This window comes from Acipenser ruthenus, chromosome 10, assembly GCF_902713425.1.
Source record: "Acipenser ruthenus chromosome 10, fAciRut3.2 maternal haplotype, whole genome shotgun sequence".
NCBI classification, from domain to species: domain Eukaryota; kingdom Metazoa; phylum Chordata; class Actinopteri; order Acipenseriformes; family Acipenseridae; genus Acipenser; species Acipenser ruthenus.
In genome coordinates, this window is record NC_081198.1 from 7,484,766 (window position 1) to 7,501,814 (window position 17,049).

Sequence of the window (17,049 nt, forward strand, 5' to 3'; positions counted from 1 at the left end):
TCAAGTAATACATTTAAAATGGCAATTATATCCACAAAGTACTACCGATGTTGTCCTTGCTTATTTAAAAAAAAAAAGGTGACCTGTCAGGAATACATTTAAGACTTTCATATATCAGCATATATTTTAAAATTTAGTAAGTGCTTTTGAGTATGTATTTAGTTTACAATGCAAATTCACAGGTTGGTATGTAAGAGGCCATTCAAGTATTCAAGGCCAGGATTTCAACAATACAGAGCACAGCTGTTCGTTCTGCTATTCCAAGCCATTGTTCCTGGTTGGTTTTTTGTGCTGCCATCGAGGCTGTTCCAAGGGTCGTTTTCATGCCAGAGCCACCTCCTTTCCTCCAGGCTATTGGAAATCCTGATAAACTGGCCAAAACAAGCTGTGAAACGACGTGCGTCAGCAGGCCCCCGTGCCGTCTGGACCTGAAGATCACTCCTTCAACACACTGCCTCAGGTTTCCACCCGGCTGTCTCCTGAAGGCCTCCAAGACAAAGCAGGGTCCTTCTCTGCTGTCTCACCTTTGACCCAACCCATTCTTGTCACAGTGGTCAGTACAATTCACAAACATCAATGTCTTTACAATTTATTTCATAAAGTGTCAGAATTACTAATGCACTGAAAGTGAAGCATATGATAAAATACATAATTATCAATACATTCATTTTACTTATTAAAATATGCCATATTTTCCACCTAATGAAATAAGGTTTAAGCACAGCACAATACTGAACTGAACCAAGTCTGCATTGTGTACATCCCTTTTACTCACGCGGCAGTGGTCCAAATGGGATCCCACAGCTCAGTTGACCCACAAAATAAATAGGCTTAAATGACATGGCTTGTATGCAAATTCATACCAATCACTGCTTCATCTTATTAAAGTCTAAACATAGATATACCCCATTTACAGACTATGAAAATAAGTGGCTCATTCAATCCTGTATAATTCTTAAACAAATCTCTTTTTAAAAAATAAATAAATATAGTTCCTGAAATAAATGTGTTAAACAAAAAAACAGATTTTCCTCTTGGAGCAGTCTCTGGGATAGGCCAGAAATTGCCATCTCTAAGTAAGATTTAATAGCATTTGGCTGCTTGAGCAATCAATAAAATAACCCCTTCTTAAGAAACTGTTAAATAGAGGCAAATTTATTTATTTTTCCTTAAATATTTTATACCAATTGCATTTCTTTCTATTCCATGTTATTTCTCATAAAGGACAGTCAGGCCAATTTGTGCTGGAAACGCTCAAGCTTCCCCCCTCAGCCATCAACCCCTGAAGAAGATTTAAAACAAAAAGTCTAAGAGCGAGAGGGATATAGATAGCAAAGCTTGTTTTCCTACCATCAGATCCTTAATGATTATCAAGCTCCATTTTATTAGCGCACAGCAGAGCAGTGCTAAAGAAGCCGGGTTTTAAATTAGCTGCCAGCGCCGGCATCAATAACGGAGAAAATCTACTGACATTGTGAAGTCTGCCACCCATCAGCAGTTAATGAATGGATGAAGTTAAGACAATTTTTAGTAAATGCATTACTGTATTGGGTTTGACAGGGCAGATTAATAATTGGTTTGTCAGACTCCTCCTCCCCCCTCCCAAAATGACTAATATACCTATTGATTAGGGGCCCAGCAGTTGACCAAATGCTAAAATAGATCTGAAAGAAATCAAATGTATATATTTTTGTATGCCCATAATACTTTTACCTCTCAACAGTCTTTAGAATAAATCTATTTATTTATCTGCATGCACTTCAAATAGGATTATTTTTAAATAGCACACATTGCCACCAAGTGGCTAATATTGTACGTGTATGAAGGCGCTGAAACTCAAATTGGACTTTTATGAACACCTCTAGCTCTGGGGCTTCAAGTCCACTGTACCCCCTTCTCTTTATTTCTTAATCTGTTCTCTTCTGTCTTAGAAGCTACAGCCTTGTCTTCATATCACTGTTAAAGTTTCCTGCACTGCGCAATGAAAACACTCGCACAGCATAAATACTGTACCTTCAATGTGACTGTAACGGCTTTACACCAAAGCTGATAGTTGGCAGTAAAAAAGTTAAAAGAATATATAAAAAAAAAACAAGACTTTAGTTAGTTTAACCTGAATTTTACTGCGTTTTCATCCCACTGTAACATTAAATATGTAAAAATAAAACTTGCCCTAAAAAATGACACACTTTTTTTTTTTTTTTTTTTACCATCATTATAACAATAATTGCAAATGGACTTGTCTTCTCTGACCGGATTCCTTTAGGTCTCAATCCTGGGTGAAGTCTGCTTGAAAACAAAGCCTCGTCGGGCCATCTCCTTCATGATGTTAGCGATGTTTCTGCAATCATCTGTCGAGAAAAAGAGAGTGGCTGAAAAGTACAATACGATCCCAGTGTCCTCCGGTAGTGATTTTAGTAACAAACATGATTTTTCTATTTTTACTTTTTAAAGGTTTGTTTAAATCATTTCTTCATGATGGTGACATGTAATTATTGTGATATTAACATATAACTTTATTTCAGGTCATACCCTTTCTTGTTAGCTTAAGGAAGTGGAGCAGAGGGAGACTGTTAGGAAAGTGTGCCAGCAGCACGTTTCAGAAACATTAAGACACAACTGAAACCTTTAACTATGTAATGATTAGGAAAGTGGTAAATACTTTTATAAACACTGGAAGCAGGCATGAAAGTAATCAAACCTATAATAAGTGTTTCAATTGCTGTAGCACGCTGTGGCTCTAAAATGAAACAAAAAAGACAAAAAATTGGCCATTGTAAGAAAAGGGACAATGCAGCCTATAAAAGCTCTGTTCTGTAAAAAGTAAAAAAAAAAAAAAACAGGTAAAATTGATTCCCGGTGTCTATATTTCATGTTGAAAATTGGCTCGTAAATCCAATGTTTTTGATCTATGAGGGCCGTCGTCTTAAGAAAAAACCTTAGTAAATGTGTAATTTCTCCCTTGACGGAACACAGGCGAAAGGCGATCCTTCTTATTCCTCTCTCACTTTCACTCTGTATCTCTCCCTCTCTCTTCTTGCCTGTTCTGCGGACAGCTTCGTTCTTGTCGGATTACTAACCCCCCCCTCTTTCTTTTCATGCTCCTTGATGTCTCCATTTCATTACGGCACACCCATTTATCAACCTGTTACTGTAAGGGTGACTTTGCCCATACGCAGTTTTTTGGGGTGGACTCTCTGTACCACACTTTTAGGGTTTTCATTTGAGAGGGGGGAGGGGGAAAAGAGTGGGGTTGCATGCAGGCAGGGTCAAAAAAAAAAAAATCGCTGCTTAGGTATTAATAAAAAAAAGAAAGTCAAAATAAATGGGCCGGCCAGGGGAGCATTGCATTGCTACTGATGTGTAAATGATAAAGATGCCCCAACATCTATCTACAGCTACAGTATAAAGAAAAAAAGAGGAGAAAAAATGGGAGAACGTTTTATAATCAAGAGGTGGCGATAATAATGTGAAATTAGTTCTCTCTATCAAAGGCAGGGAAGGGAGGCCTTTTAATCATGGTTTAAAGGGTGTGAATGCTGTTTATCATAATTGAACTGTATCCGGGCTAATTGTAGCCATAATTCACTGTCCGGGAGACGCCCGGCGACGGATGCGGGTTGCTGGAGCGGCGGTTTGATTAAACGGAGATAAAGTTAAGACAGAGGATGTCTCTGCTGGGAGGTGGAAGGAGACAGGTACTAAGTGATACAGAGGGGCTTTCGATCTCTCTGCTAAATAGTATGGATTCCTCCTTAGTTCAATCTCAGCTGGGGGTAGCTGGAGACATGCTTGCTGTGTGCTCTGTGGAACTCTCTCTTTCACTGTTCCCTTAGATGGCATTTCATTCTGAGCCCAGGTACTGAAATGTCCAGTTGTCCATTCCTAATCTGATCGCTCTTTGGTGGTAACTCTAAATGAATTCCAGTGAAACAACTGCATTCAGAAATTAATTTATTTTAATGGAACTTATTTAAAAGTTAACTAACTGACACATATACACAAGTTCTGTATATCCTATACATAATAGATTTAAAACAGATATTAAGATGTTATTCCTATCATATTTCATAGCCATATAAAAGTGCGGTCATTATTTAAAATGTTACTAACATTTCCAGTGGCTGCTTGTATTCCAAACGACCTGAAATCAGTGTTAAGGCCTGAGAAACTAAAATGTCTGCTCTTTACCCCATGGGTGTTCCACATTTACATTTCATGGTTAAAAAAGGAGACCAAAAATTACTACAAGAAAAATGTTAACATTACAGCTTAAATTGTTATGTTAACAGTACAACTAATGACTGACAACTCCTTTGGAATTACAATTAAAAAGGTAGGGAATTGTCAAGCAAAAGTGTATTTTATTGGTACAACTGACAGCTTTTTTAACCCAGTTGTTCCTTTTTGTTTACAGCGCTGCACATTTCCTTTTATTTCCTAAAGGTATTGTTATATTACTTTATTTTAACTCAGTAAATACAATGGTCTTCTTAACCCAGTATACGTAATGTTTATGAACAGCTTGACTTGAAAATGAACACATTTTTATTCGCATTTCCTATTGAAATCTGCAAGGCTGACTCGTGTCTTTGACATGCTTTTCTTTGCAGGAGCCGGCCATCAATTTAAGGGAAATAATTTAGCTTTGGAACCCTGAGATGTGTAAGATTTATTAATAAACATTACGGAATGTATTAATCATTAATAAAGCACGAGTAATGTGAACTAGCAACTGTTATAAATTATTGATCGCATGCCATTAATAGTTTTAAATAGCAAATATCTTATTTAGCCTGAATTAAACTATTAAATGACACCTAAAGTGAGCAATTATTATTGTCAGCTGTTCAATTTAATTTTATTAACAAAGCAAAAGCTATTCCATGTGCACAGAAAGAAACACCACAAATATCTACCCAGGAAAAAAGTAAACTCAATTAAAGATATTAATGGTTTGCTATATTTACTACTTAGGTGTACTTAATTTTAATCTGATCTTCTACATTACAATCTTTGCATTTGTTTTTTCTCTGTCCTGGGCGGTTCAGTACAGTAATTTAGTTCTGTGTAAGTCTCCATTGCGTCCACAGCTCCTATTCCTATTAAACAGTAACAAGGCCCCCCTGGTACTCTGCAGGCAGAATGAATCACTGGAGTGCTGGTCCTCTGTAGCAGCTCTGCTATAATAACTTAATGAAGAAGAATAGTGAGCTGGGGCTCATTTCCACATGAAAACAAGCCCAACTCTGCTGCAGGAATCTACTCCCCATTCTTTCAAAGATCATGCTGCTTTTTATTTCCTTGCCGGTAATCAGGACTGTCTTTCAAACTGCTTCTCTCTTTCCTGGCTGAAAAAAATTGGTCACCTAGAAGGAAAAACTTAATAAAACTTCAAGCTTTCCGAGTCGCCTGGAACCCACTGGCCCTGTGCGGGGAGGTTAGAGGAATTCCGAGAGCCTGTGTCCCTGAGAACCCGCTCCAACCACCCCCAAGCAGGTACGAGAAGGAAGTCATTTCTGTACATTTCAGCTAATGGACAAGGTTATGTCCCCAATAACCATCGATGGATTGAAACCTGCTCCCCGAAGCCCATGCCCCTTGAGATCTGATACTAAATGTGGCTACTGAGCTGCCCACTTCCTCACTGCGAGGAACCTGTTTGGTTTAATAGTAATTTCTTCAACTCCAAAAAACAAACTGCACAGTAGTTGCATCATCCTTATACTGTGCAAAAGTTTTAGGCAGGTGTGAAAAAATGCTGTCAAGTAAGAATGCTTTCAAAAATAGACATGTTAATAGTTTATATTTATCAATTAACAAAATGCAAAGTGAGTGAACAGAAGAAAAATCTACATCAAATCAATATTTGGTGTGACCACCCTTTGCCTTCAAAACAGCATCAATTCTTCTAGGTACACTTGCACACAGTTTTTGAAGGAACTCGGCAGGTAGGTTGGCCCAAACATCTTGGAGAACTAACCACAGTTCTTCTGTGGATTTAGGCAGCCTCAGTTGCTTCTCTCTCTTCATGTAATGCCAGACAGACTCGATGATGTTGAGATCAGGGCTCTGTGGGGGCCATACCATCACTTCCAGGACTCCTTGTTCTTCTTTACGCTGAAGATAGTTCTTAATGACTTTCGCTGTATGTTTGGGGTCGTTGTCATGCAGCAGAATAAATTTGGGGCCAATCAGATGCCTCCCTGATGGTATTGCATGATGGATAAGTATCTGCCTGTACTTCTCAGCATTGAGGAGACCATTAATTCTGACCAAATCCCCAACTCCATTTGCAGAAATGCAGCCCCAAACTTGCAAGGAACCTCCACCATGCTTCACTGTTGCCTGCAGACACTCATTCGTGTACCGCTCTCCAGCTCTTCGGCGAACAAACTGCCTTCTGCTACAGCCAAATATTTCAAATTTTGACTCATCAGTCCAGAGCACCTGCTGCCATTTTTCTGCACCCCAGTTCCTGTGTTTTCGTGCATAGTTGAGTCGCTTGGCCTTGTTTCCACGTCGGAGGTATGACTTTTTGGCTGCATGTCTTCCATGAAGGCCACTTCTGACCAGACTTATCCGGACAGTAGATGGGTGTACCAGGGTCCCACACTGTTTTCTGCCAATTCTGAGCTGATGGCACTGCTGGACATCTTCCGATTGCGAAGGGAAGTAAGCATGATGTGTCTTTCATCTGCTGCAGTAAGTTTCCTTGGCTGACCACTGTGTCTACGGTCCTCAACGTTGCCCGTTTCTTTGTGCTTCTTCAAAAGAGCTTGGACAGCACATCTGGAAACCCCTGTCTGCCTTGAAATTTCTGCCTGGGAGAGACCTTGCTGATGCAGTATAACTACCTTGTGTCTTGTTGCTGTGCTCAGTCTTGCCATGGTGTATGACTCTTGACAGTAAACTGTCTTCAGCAACCTCACCTTGTTAGCTGAGTTTGGCTGTTCCTCACCCAGTTTTATTCCTCCTACACAGCTGTTTCTGTTTCAGTTTCAGTTAATGATTGTGTTTCAACCTACATATTGAATTGATGATCATTAGCACCTGTTTGGTATAATTGTTTAATCATACACCTGACTATGTGCCTACAAAATTCCTGACTTTGTGCAAGTGTACCTAGAAGAATTGATGCTGTTTTGAATGCAAAGGGTGGTCACACCAAATATGGATTTGATTTAGATTTTTCTTCTGTTCACTCACTTTGCATTTAGTTAATTGATAAATATAATCTATTAACATGTCTATTTTTGAAAGCATTCTTACTTTACAGCATTTTTTCACACCTGCCTAAAACTTTTGCACAGTACTGTATATTATATATATATATATATATATATATATATTTTTTTTTAACCATTAAAATATACAACAACAAATCTTGTGAAAATCACTGACATACTCACAATGCAATATCAAAAAATACAACTTTCTAAAAATGTCAGTTACAATTTTTACCAGAAAATAAATCCTTGAATCCAAAATAAAAAATCAGGTACTTCCTCATTGACTGGATCTATAATATATCATTGATCATAAAAAGGAGACAATAGTACGCTACTAGAGCCAGCAGGCAGTCTGCTCCCCACTGCCAAAGTCACACGTCTGAACTAAACTCACGAACAGGGAAAGATACTACAACTCGCATTAACACATTAACTGTATTATGTATTAAAGAGATACATATATAGCTCCACATATTCCCAAACAGCATGTCAGCGACCAAGCAAAATAAGTGGTTGCAAAAAAAAAGATTCGAGCTGGTAAACACAGGACGATGGTCAGTTTTGTATAACAAAAACAATTTGAGAAATGTTATCCATTTGATTGATAAAGACTGTTAAATGTACTAGCAAGCTAATGAATGTAATTTGCTGCATTTTTCTTCTAATGCAGTTCATTTCCCTACAGAGCCTATGCATGCCTCAGAGTGTTGGGTATGGAAGCCAGTGACCTCACTGGGAAAGCTCTATGTCTCTAACCTTTCAACATTTAAAGTCCTATTGAAAAGTTCAGGCAGGTTGTGAAAGGCTGTTTTTTTTTTTTTTTTTTTTTTTTTTTTTTTTCCTAAAAATTTAGTCGTTGCCAATTAGTTTTTATTATTTTCTCCCCAATTTGAAATGCCCAATTATTTTTTAGGCTCAGCTCACCGCTACCACCCTTGCGCTGACTCGGGAGGGGCGAAGATGAACACACGCTGTCCTCCGAAGCGTGTGCCGTCAGCTGCCCGCTTCTTTACACACTGCGAACTCATCGTGCAGCCGCCTCAGAGCTACAGCGTCGGAGGACAACGCAGCTCTGGGCAGTTTACAGGCAAGCCCGCAGGCGCCCGGCCAGACTACAAGGATCGCTGGTGCACGGTGAGCCGAGGACACCCTGGTCGACCTAAACCTCCCTCCCCCCGGGCGACGCTCGGCCAATTGAGCGCCACCCCCTGGAAGCTCCCGTCCACGATCGGCTGTGGAATAGCCTGGACTCGAACTCGCAATGTCCAGGCTATAGAGCGCATCCTGCCCTCTAGCGAGTGCTTTTACTGGATGCGCCACCCGGGAGCCCGTGAAAGGCTGTTCTGTCTGAATGCAAGCCATAGGCAGGCAGAGCCCAAGAGCTGCAGTAACAAACAGGCCTGCCTTACTACTAGATAAATGAAGGCACTCCCTGCAAAGCATCAACAATCCTATTAAACGTGCTCCATAAAGATGTCTGGTCAGGGGCTGTTGTCATAACTCACTTTATAACATTGATTTTAATCATCTGAAATGTAAACACGTGTATTATCATTATCAATACAGAAAATAACTTCTTAATATGCAACTACAGCCTGGCATTGATTTTTCAATGTAATCATCCCCTATTGATTTAATAACGCTGATACAGGCAGGCTCGTGGGATATTAGGAACATAGATTTCATAAATTTCAAAGATAACCGAACAGCTCCATTTTTTTTTCTTTTTTTTTTTAAAGGCATCATGCGATCTCTGTTTAGGGGACTATTAACAACGGAGGGCCACTAAATCAAGCTGTCCCCACCTCGTCAGAGAGCAGCTTTATACAGGCGGCTGCAGCTCCTTCAATTCTGCGCTAACGCACAGCGGGGGGTGTTTTGTGTACCCAGTCCTCCTCTTCACGTAGGAGAGAGACTCTTGTGCGGTTACTGGCTCCCCCACAGCTTTTACATTTGGAGCCACACCACCTTGAACTGTAACCTGATTGTTGCCAAGGAACAGCATGCTCATTGAGCAGGCAGTGACAATGCAGTGTTGGATTGCTATGGATGGTGCTGGAGAGCATAATCCAAGACAGAGCCTGAAGCTCACAAAGGACTCTCCGATGGGGGCTAAATTGAAGTAATCACGGTTGAGAAACCTTTCTCCTTGACTGCTGTTACAGTGTGAAAAGAGTTCAACAGAGAGACCGTATCCCAGTTTTTTAAAATGTTTTGGTCATTTTAATATAGTCGAGTGGTATTTACACTCAGTCCTGAATAACACAAAGACCCAGTAAAAACAACTAAACACACAGCCAGGTAAATTAAACAGACTTACTGTACAGCTGACTGTACTAGCACAGAGAGTTCCAGCAAGTTATATGTGATCTGCACTCACTACAGTAATATAAAGTGGTTACACTGACATTTTCCAGCGGAACTTTTTATTTTCTTTATCAAGATAACATACCATTACATGTCAAAAATAAAACCTCTTTGAAAGAAAGAGATGATTGGCATTGGGCACAAGTCACGGAACTTGCATTTAATATAAAGAGTGTTTGAAAACGTTCCCTTAGGTTTGGGTGTGTATAAAGAATAATATAATATAAAGAATAAATCCCAAAATCCCTTCGTGCAAACAATACCATCAGAAGAGTTTAATCAACATCATTTAGCCAAAAACAAATATATAATTTGGATAATTATGAACTTTGCTGACCTGCCATCTTGTGCTTCTCTTTTTTGTTACAATTATAAACCCTGCAAACTGATTAATGAACCCCATCAAATGAAAGCATGGATGTCATGCATGCGGTGAAAAACTCTTTGCTGGCATGCAAAATAAAAAAATAAACAGAACAGACCACACTAAAAGAATATCATTTTATTTGGCCTACGTGCAATAAGATTTCTAGATTTCATGAAAGTCACCAATACATTCAGTGTCAAATCCCTTGAAGAAATGAACATTGCAATAAGAGACAACAGCATGCAGAGGTGCTGGTAGATTCTGTTTAATTATTGAGGTGCCACCGATAGCCTGGTATAGCTGGGAGGGTCGTCTTGTCTTTACGCAGAGAGAGGCTATCCTGAAAAGCTGATGTGTTTTCTATGCACATTTTTCTTGTCAAGTTGACATGTTAAGTAGATTGATTTTCGTCTACATGGCTGGGTTATCAGATTACACCAGTGTCCAACACAAACATGTTACTTTATATTCAATAGGGCTCTAATGAGAACAAACTACCTTATGAAGAACTATGGATTTTCACTGTATGAAACAGAACCCTCATATTAAAATGAGGCTGCAATGTGGTCAGACTATGCCATCAATCCTCATATCCCTGGAAAATTGCTTATCGCTGTGGTAATAATTACCAGCTTCGGATTTAAGGGATACTCTGAGGTTGCAGGACTTACCAATAACCAAGGCATGTTGGCATTACTGTCAAAGTGAGATCTCCAGTATGAGGACCTCACTATGATCCGCTCATTCAGTTACAGTTTAGAAATCCACACAACCACTAGATAATAGAATATTCAACAAACAATTCACCAAGCTAAAGAACAACTGACAGGTACATTACAGAAACTCAACTATATATATATATATATATATATATATATATATATATATATATATATATATATAGATACATATATATATAGAGAGAGATAGAGATATATATCTATCTATATATATCTATATATATATCACACACTTGAACTGAGGCACCCAGTCAGGCAGAGTTCTGCTCTGTGGTTCTTTTCCATACAGGGAGATGTTCCATTATCTCCTCGCTGACACACTCCCGGCAGATCAGGCTTCTTTCTATCGACCCGTCAGGAATCATAGAGCCATCAAAGCAGTGGGGCCGCTACAAATATGTTCATTTGCGGAGCGTGGCGTGGCACCTGCGCTCTGGGGGGAGGGAGGGGGAGGGAGGGGAAGACAGATCACTGCCAGGCCCCAGCCCAGCAGGTCCATATTTAAACTGTCCCTGTGTTTTATAGCCGAGGACATGAACCAGCGGCTGGGTGCCTGGGGGCCATATATCACTGTTAAAACGGCAGATTACTGTTAATGAATAATATTTGTGTTCACTGTGTATGTCGGACAGAAGGGATAACCACAAAAATACCTTTCTCTCTCTTTTTCTCACACTGTCTCTCTCTATTTCGTTTTTCGTCTGTGCCTCTCTCTCCTCTGCTATTTTCTCCTTCACCACTTTTTATATTTTTTATATTTGAAAAGGAAATTTCATTTAGTTCAGGGTGTTTAACTGTTCTTCATACCCCAACGGTCGCTTTGCCTTACAGGATCAGCAGTATTATAACGTGAACACGAGTGATAGCAGTTTTTAAAGAATATGGGCTTATACTCATTTTGGCTTGTAAGTCTTCAGCAACAGTAACTCCTTCCAAAAGCTCTTATCTAATAAAAAGATTTATCTCTATCTGTTCTTTTAAAAGAAAACTCAAACTACATTCAGTCCTTAAATGTCCTGTCTGTGTATTCATATTGTGTATAACGTTCCAGTTTCAGAGGTTTCTATTCTGTATGAAAATACCTGCATATTGAGTTTGGGTAGCGAATTGGAAATGTCCTTAGCTGGGAGACAGGCATTCTCCCTGTGGTTTGAATCTGTCTGGTGTCCACAAGTTGTAACTGCTGTTTCTTTGTTTGGGATTTTAGCTATGAAAACAGTGCCATCAGGTGGTAAAATGTCATCACAACTACAGAAAGACTCTTAAGGGAATAGGTTATATTTTCTTCATTCCCCGGATGGAAACATTAGGCTTCATCAACAACAGCAAAAGAACCTCAGTCCTCAGCAGTGTTATTAAAAAGCCTGCAGCAGAGGGTGCTGGTTTTCAGCGCTGCTTTCTTCCCCATCCTCCTATGAGCAGGCAAAAGGCCCGGGGCACCTTTTGGCAGCCCATCAATCCAGCAGCACACCCAGCCTCCTCAGGGGTGCTCTTTATTTAATGTTTCCCAGAGCCGGGGATGCAGGGGCAGGCCGATCTATACGAAGTGACAACACTCGGGCGCAATATGAAGAGTAAGTTACATCATTATCCAGAATTGCGTTAATGCTGCTTACAGATAATTTCCTCATGAAAACAAAATGTATTATTGACTACTCCATGTCAGTGCTAGCTTCACCACTGGGCTGGCTAGGTGGTGAGGATTAAGGCCAGGTCAAGACTTTCTGGCTCATTACACGTGACTAAACAGATCCCTAGTGCAAAGAGTTATTTATTTACTGTGACCATGCTGTGGACACCCTGTGGGTCAGGGAGGGGAGCTCAGGGTGTTGGCAATTGGATCGAATACCTTTTCCTTCCAGGTCACTGGCTCATTTGTAGTCAAGCTGGTGGTTGTTAAGGGTGTGCAGAGAATACCAAATGTTGCCTTTTAAAAACAGTTTCATTTTTTTCCACAGGATAGTGCTGAACAATACATCAACAAGTCCTTAAAGGGGAACACACAGTCCTTTCTGGCTTTACAAGCTATTAAGATCAGGTGACCGCTTAGCTCTGGTGACCGTAAACACTTGTTTTATTTGTGGTTTTTTTTAGTAGCGAGAGCAGTGACACCCATTAATGTCTAAGAAATAAATAATAATGTCCACCAGGTGGTTGTTTGTGTGTAACTTGTAATGAGTTCTGGTGGGTCTCAGGTAATTCCCCATCTGCCAGGACTCATATATTACAATTCAGAACACTGGACTGAAGAACATCAGCAGTGAGTACAAGGGAAAGCTCTATAATACAGCTGCCCATGCAGCTTAATAAAACAGTCCACCCATACTGGTAAATCACGCAGATATGCTCACATCTGAATGCTGTACTCAATGAGCACTACCAACTAGAGAGAATTGATGCACCTCCAGAACTAAAGTGCTTTTAAGTCTATTTTACGGGATAACATAGCTCCAGTATGTCACTGTATGTAATTGTGTAATTGGTACTCCTCTGTAATTATGTTGACTTTGCAGTATGTTTTATTGTTTCTTCTGGCTACTGGGTCGCCTTTCCAAGAAACATGATGATTTAATCTCACTTTGTATACTCCTTTTCTGGGCTTGTGTTGAGGAGTGTCCCGCCTCTGTGTATATTTTGTTATGATTTAATAGTATCATTATGATTTATGTAAATAGAACGATGAAAAGCCCTTTTGTTTAAATGTATGTGGGCGGACGAAAACCGTCCGCTATTTAATATTGTGTTGATTCAGCAGGGAAAGGGTTAACTTCCTCTCCCTGCCTTCACATGTGGAATGCAGGTAGTCAGGAGATAAATGATCGCCAATTGTCTCATTAGCTTCTGATTAGCTGCTATATAAGCTCTCGCTCTCAGAGTGTGGGGTGCTGAGTTGGAGAGAGAGATGAGGGCATGTAAACTGTAAAAGAACCAAAACGATTGCTACTTACTGTGAACCATCCTGAAGGTAATCGTATCCGCGGTTTGTTTGTGTTTGTTTATTTCAGCTCTCAAGCCGTTTACTGTGTTTTATTTTGTTGAAACTTTTTATTTAATAAAGTACTGAGCGCCGTAGCATCTCAGTTTCAGAGCCATTCCTTGTTTTGGCTTGTGTTTCCTGGTCTGAGGTCACCCCTGCAAAGCCATCCTTTCACAGCTTGCTATATACAGTACAAGTGATCATTTTCCAAATAACATTAAAGGAATGACACAAAAATGTGCCATATACTTGGGAGTGTGCACAAAGCCAGAACCCGATTTCTGATATCTGAATAGAGGGCTTGAGACAACTGCCAGCCAATCAGCATACAGAGAGATTCATCGATCTCTTTCGCTGGACTTATTATTATTATTATTTATTTCTTAGCAGACGCCCTTATTACCAACTATCTTAACCTCTTTAATAGGTATGTTTATTTATTTTTATTTATTTTATTTTTACACATAATGCACAAATAACTTACTACAGGAAAATATGAAACATGTGGCCAAGGTATAAACAAATGTGTTTTGTAAACAGTAAAGTTTTGCCTCTGCTGGATCACTTAGCTGATCATTAAGTTTGTAATCCCCTTGGCAATAGTACCTACCTCCATCCCGGTGTTCTGAATCCAGAACTTGTGTCCTAGTGTCTAATGGATTGACTGCCCAGTCTGGCGATGGAGCAGGATACATCTGCCTGATTAGCAGCTGATTAGTAATTTGGGAATCGCCCTGTGCAGATCCCGGAACCCAGCTCGCACCTGCTTCCTTCGCAACATTCTTTTGTTCCAGCTTTATTCCAGTAAAGAGGAAAGGTGGCTTCCTTTAATCATGCATTCCAGTGGCCTGGTCTGCTAGCCTAGTGTGTTACAAAGTGTGCTAGCTGGCTCTTACTTAAAGGTGTTGGTTTCAGCTTAGGCAATGCACTGGCATATTTTTTGATCCCATTACTGTACATCGAAAACACCCCAGCGTGGAATGGGAGAAGAGGCTGTGCTGTTCACAGATAGCTGAGACCAGCTCCTTCTGTTTCCACTGCAGTCAAACCCAAACAGAAATATGTGTCTGTACTGAACTGCTGAACTGTAGTGGGATTTCATATGAAACAAAAGATGATGATGTACTGCCAGGGTCTGCAACATCGCCACAGTCCAGCTATTTGATCCAACCAAGTCCTTCGTTATTAAATTGAACCAAATAACCCCATGACCAGGTCCTAAAGCTCTTAATCATTTATTATACTAATTCAACCTGAAATGGAACAGCACGGCATCTATCTGCCTGGTTATAATGCGCTGGTATGATCTTACAGTTGGAAATGACTAAACATTTAGGTCTTGGCTCACCTAAAGCTTAATTAGGCCCTTACTTATTAAAGGGAAATATGATTTTCAGTGTTGGTTAACTGTGGGCCAGACACTGTCCCGTTAGTATGTAGATCAAACATCAAAATATGACACAGTCTTGAAAAATGTGCTTGTTTGTTTTTTGTGTTCTTGCTTCCTAAAACACTGCTGAAACACTTACAGGAACTGCCTCCTTTTTATGGATCAGTTGAATTCACAGGATGTGAGGTGAGCATTGTTATGAATTTCCGAAACCATGCTGCTAAATGCAGTTGAGTTCCAACCAGCTAATCCTCACAGTAATATCTATGGAACCTTAATTAAACAGAAACTCGAAACAACACTGCTGCTTAATAGAGTGTATGGTTATTGCTTTTTTTAACCCCTCTGGCACACAGTTGCTAACAAACTTGGGTAATGACTGCTAATTTGTGTGGACTAGTAAAAATGAACAGGGTTTATGGAAACATTCTTTGCTCTTTTTGTATTTATTGAGGACAATAACAGTTTGAAATTAAAAAAGAGGAATTACAAGTCAAAGGATTGACCTTATCCAGAGTGGAGTGGCTCTGTATCATCCCCATTTAGTAACTTGAAAACGTTTAGGCAACACTCATAGGATAAGTAGGTTACCATGAGATTGAAGCACTGCATAAGATTGTGATCTAGTCAGCTGGGTTGGTCAGTTTTTGGATTGGAAACTTCTGAGTAATTGCAGGTGGCCTAAAGGACTAAGTTAGGAATCACTCAGCTGATTTCTAATAGGAGGGTGGGCAGGAGTGTTCATGATACAGCTTTCCAGGCCCCTACACACTGGTTTATTGTATTGTATTGAACAAAATGTAAACTTGAGGTGGCCTAGAACTCCAGCCCATGCTATTGAAACTTGTTAGGAAGGTAAGTGAATTCTACTGAACGAAACTATTGTAGCTCTGTTGTTGGAGTCTTATGGTAGCAATATATACCCCCCACCAAAGTAAATGTAGCACAAACAGGGTCCACTTTGTGACAATACAGCATGGGGTGCATTCCCAAGGTGTGTTTGTGACCTTATAAAGGGCTGAATGCGGGTTTTAAGGAGCCATTCTGTCTATTAGTATCACTGACTAACTTCTGACTTAGAACTGAAGGAGTGCTCAAGCCAGCCCATCACTAAAGGCCAATTTCATCTTTATTAGCTGAAGATTTCTCCCCAGTAATGTGCAGACTTTCAAATAATTAGTGTGTTTTACGTAATAATGAAATTATGGAAATAGAGAACACTTATTCAAACAAGTCCACATTACCATATTTTTAAATATTTGACTTAATTATGCTTACGAATCGGGGAGACAAGAGCCAGAGACTTTTAAAAAAAGCCTCATAAAGTCCTTATTAAGAGTGGGCCGAGATGGACCTAATGATGTGTTTGGAAATTAAGGCAATCAAACATTTAATGCAAGGCCCTCCTGTAGGCAAAAAGCATCGAAATGAGTCAATTAGACATCCATTATCCCCTGCGCTTGGAAACAAGTGGAGGCTGATCTGCATAGCGTGTTTGTCAAGAAAGCCGTCCACTTAAAAGCAGCTAATAAAATACTAAACTAGTTAACAACAAAGACCACTAAAAAGAAGTGCAATATGTTTGAGGAGGAGGGGGAGGGGGGGATCTAGAAATGATTTAGCAATATCTGCATAAGGTTGCATCATAAATCAATATAATCGAGTTAACATGTAAAACGGATTCCTCAATATTCCCTTAAATTAGGCATCTGCATATTAAAACTCAAATGAGGTAAGGGTGGAATAGAAAAAAAGAACGAGAGGGCAATAGTATGATATAATATAGTGATTCTTTCATTTGTTAATTTTTCTTTAACCTTAAAACCCTAAAATGATTCATTAACATGTGAATAACTAATTTACCACTAATTTAGCAATTATTCATTTTGATCCTTGTTTTTGAATTTGATTTTCTCTTATTTTCTTTAACAGTATTTATGTGTATAGATACTGTATGCACCTTCTCTTCCCACACT

The 17,049-nt window shown here is 39.6% G+C and overlaps 1 protein-coding gene across 2 annotated transcripts in view; it reads right to left on the reverse strand.

The window, feature by feature from the left end:
- Positions 1-981: 981 nt before the first annotated feature.
- LOC117413324 (ERI1 exoribonuclease 3-like) overlaps positions 982-17,049 on the reverse strand; it is a 72,940-nt gene continuing 56,872 nt past the window's right edge. For both annotated transcript variants that reach the window (XM_034022354.3, XM_034022363.3), the window contains exon 8: positions 982-2,351. In XM_034022354.3, the coding sequence (XP_033878245.2) occupies positions 2,263-2,351 (89 nt within the window). In that variant the 3' untranslated portion in view covers positions 982-2,262. The remainder of the gene's footprint in view (positions 2,352-17,049) is intronic.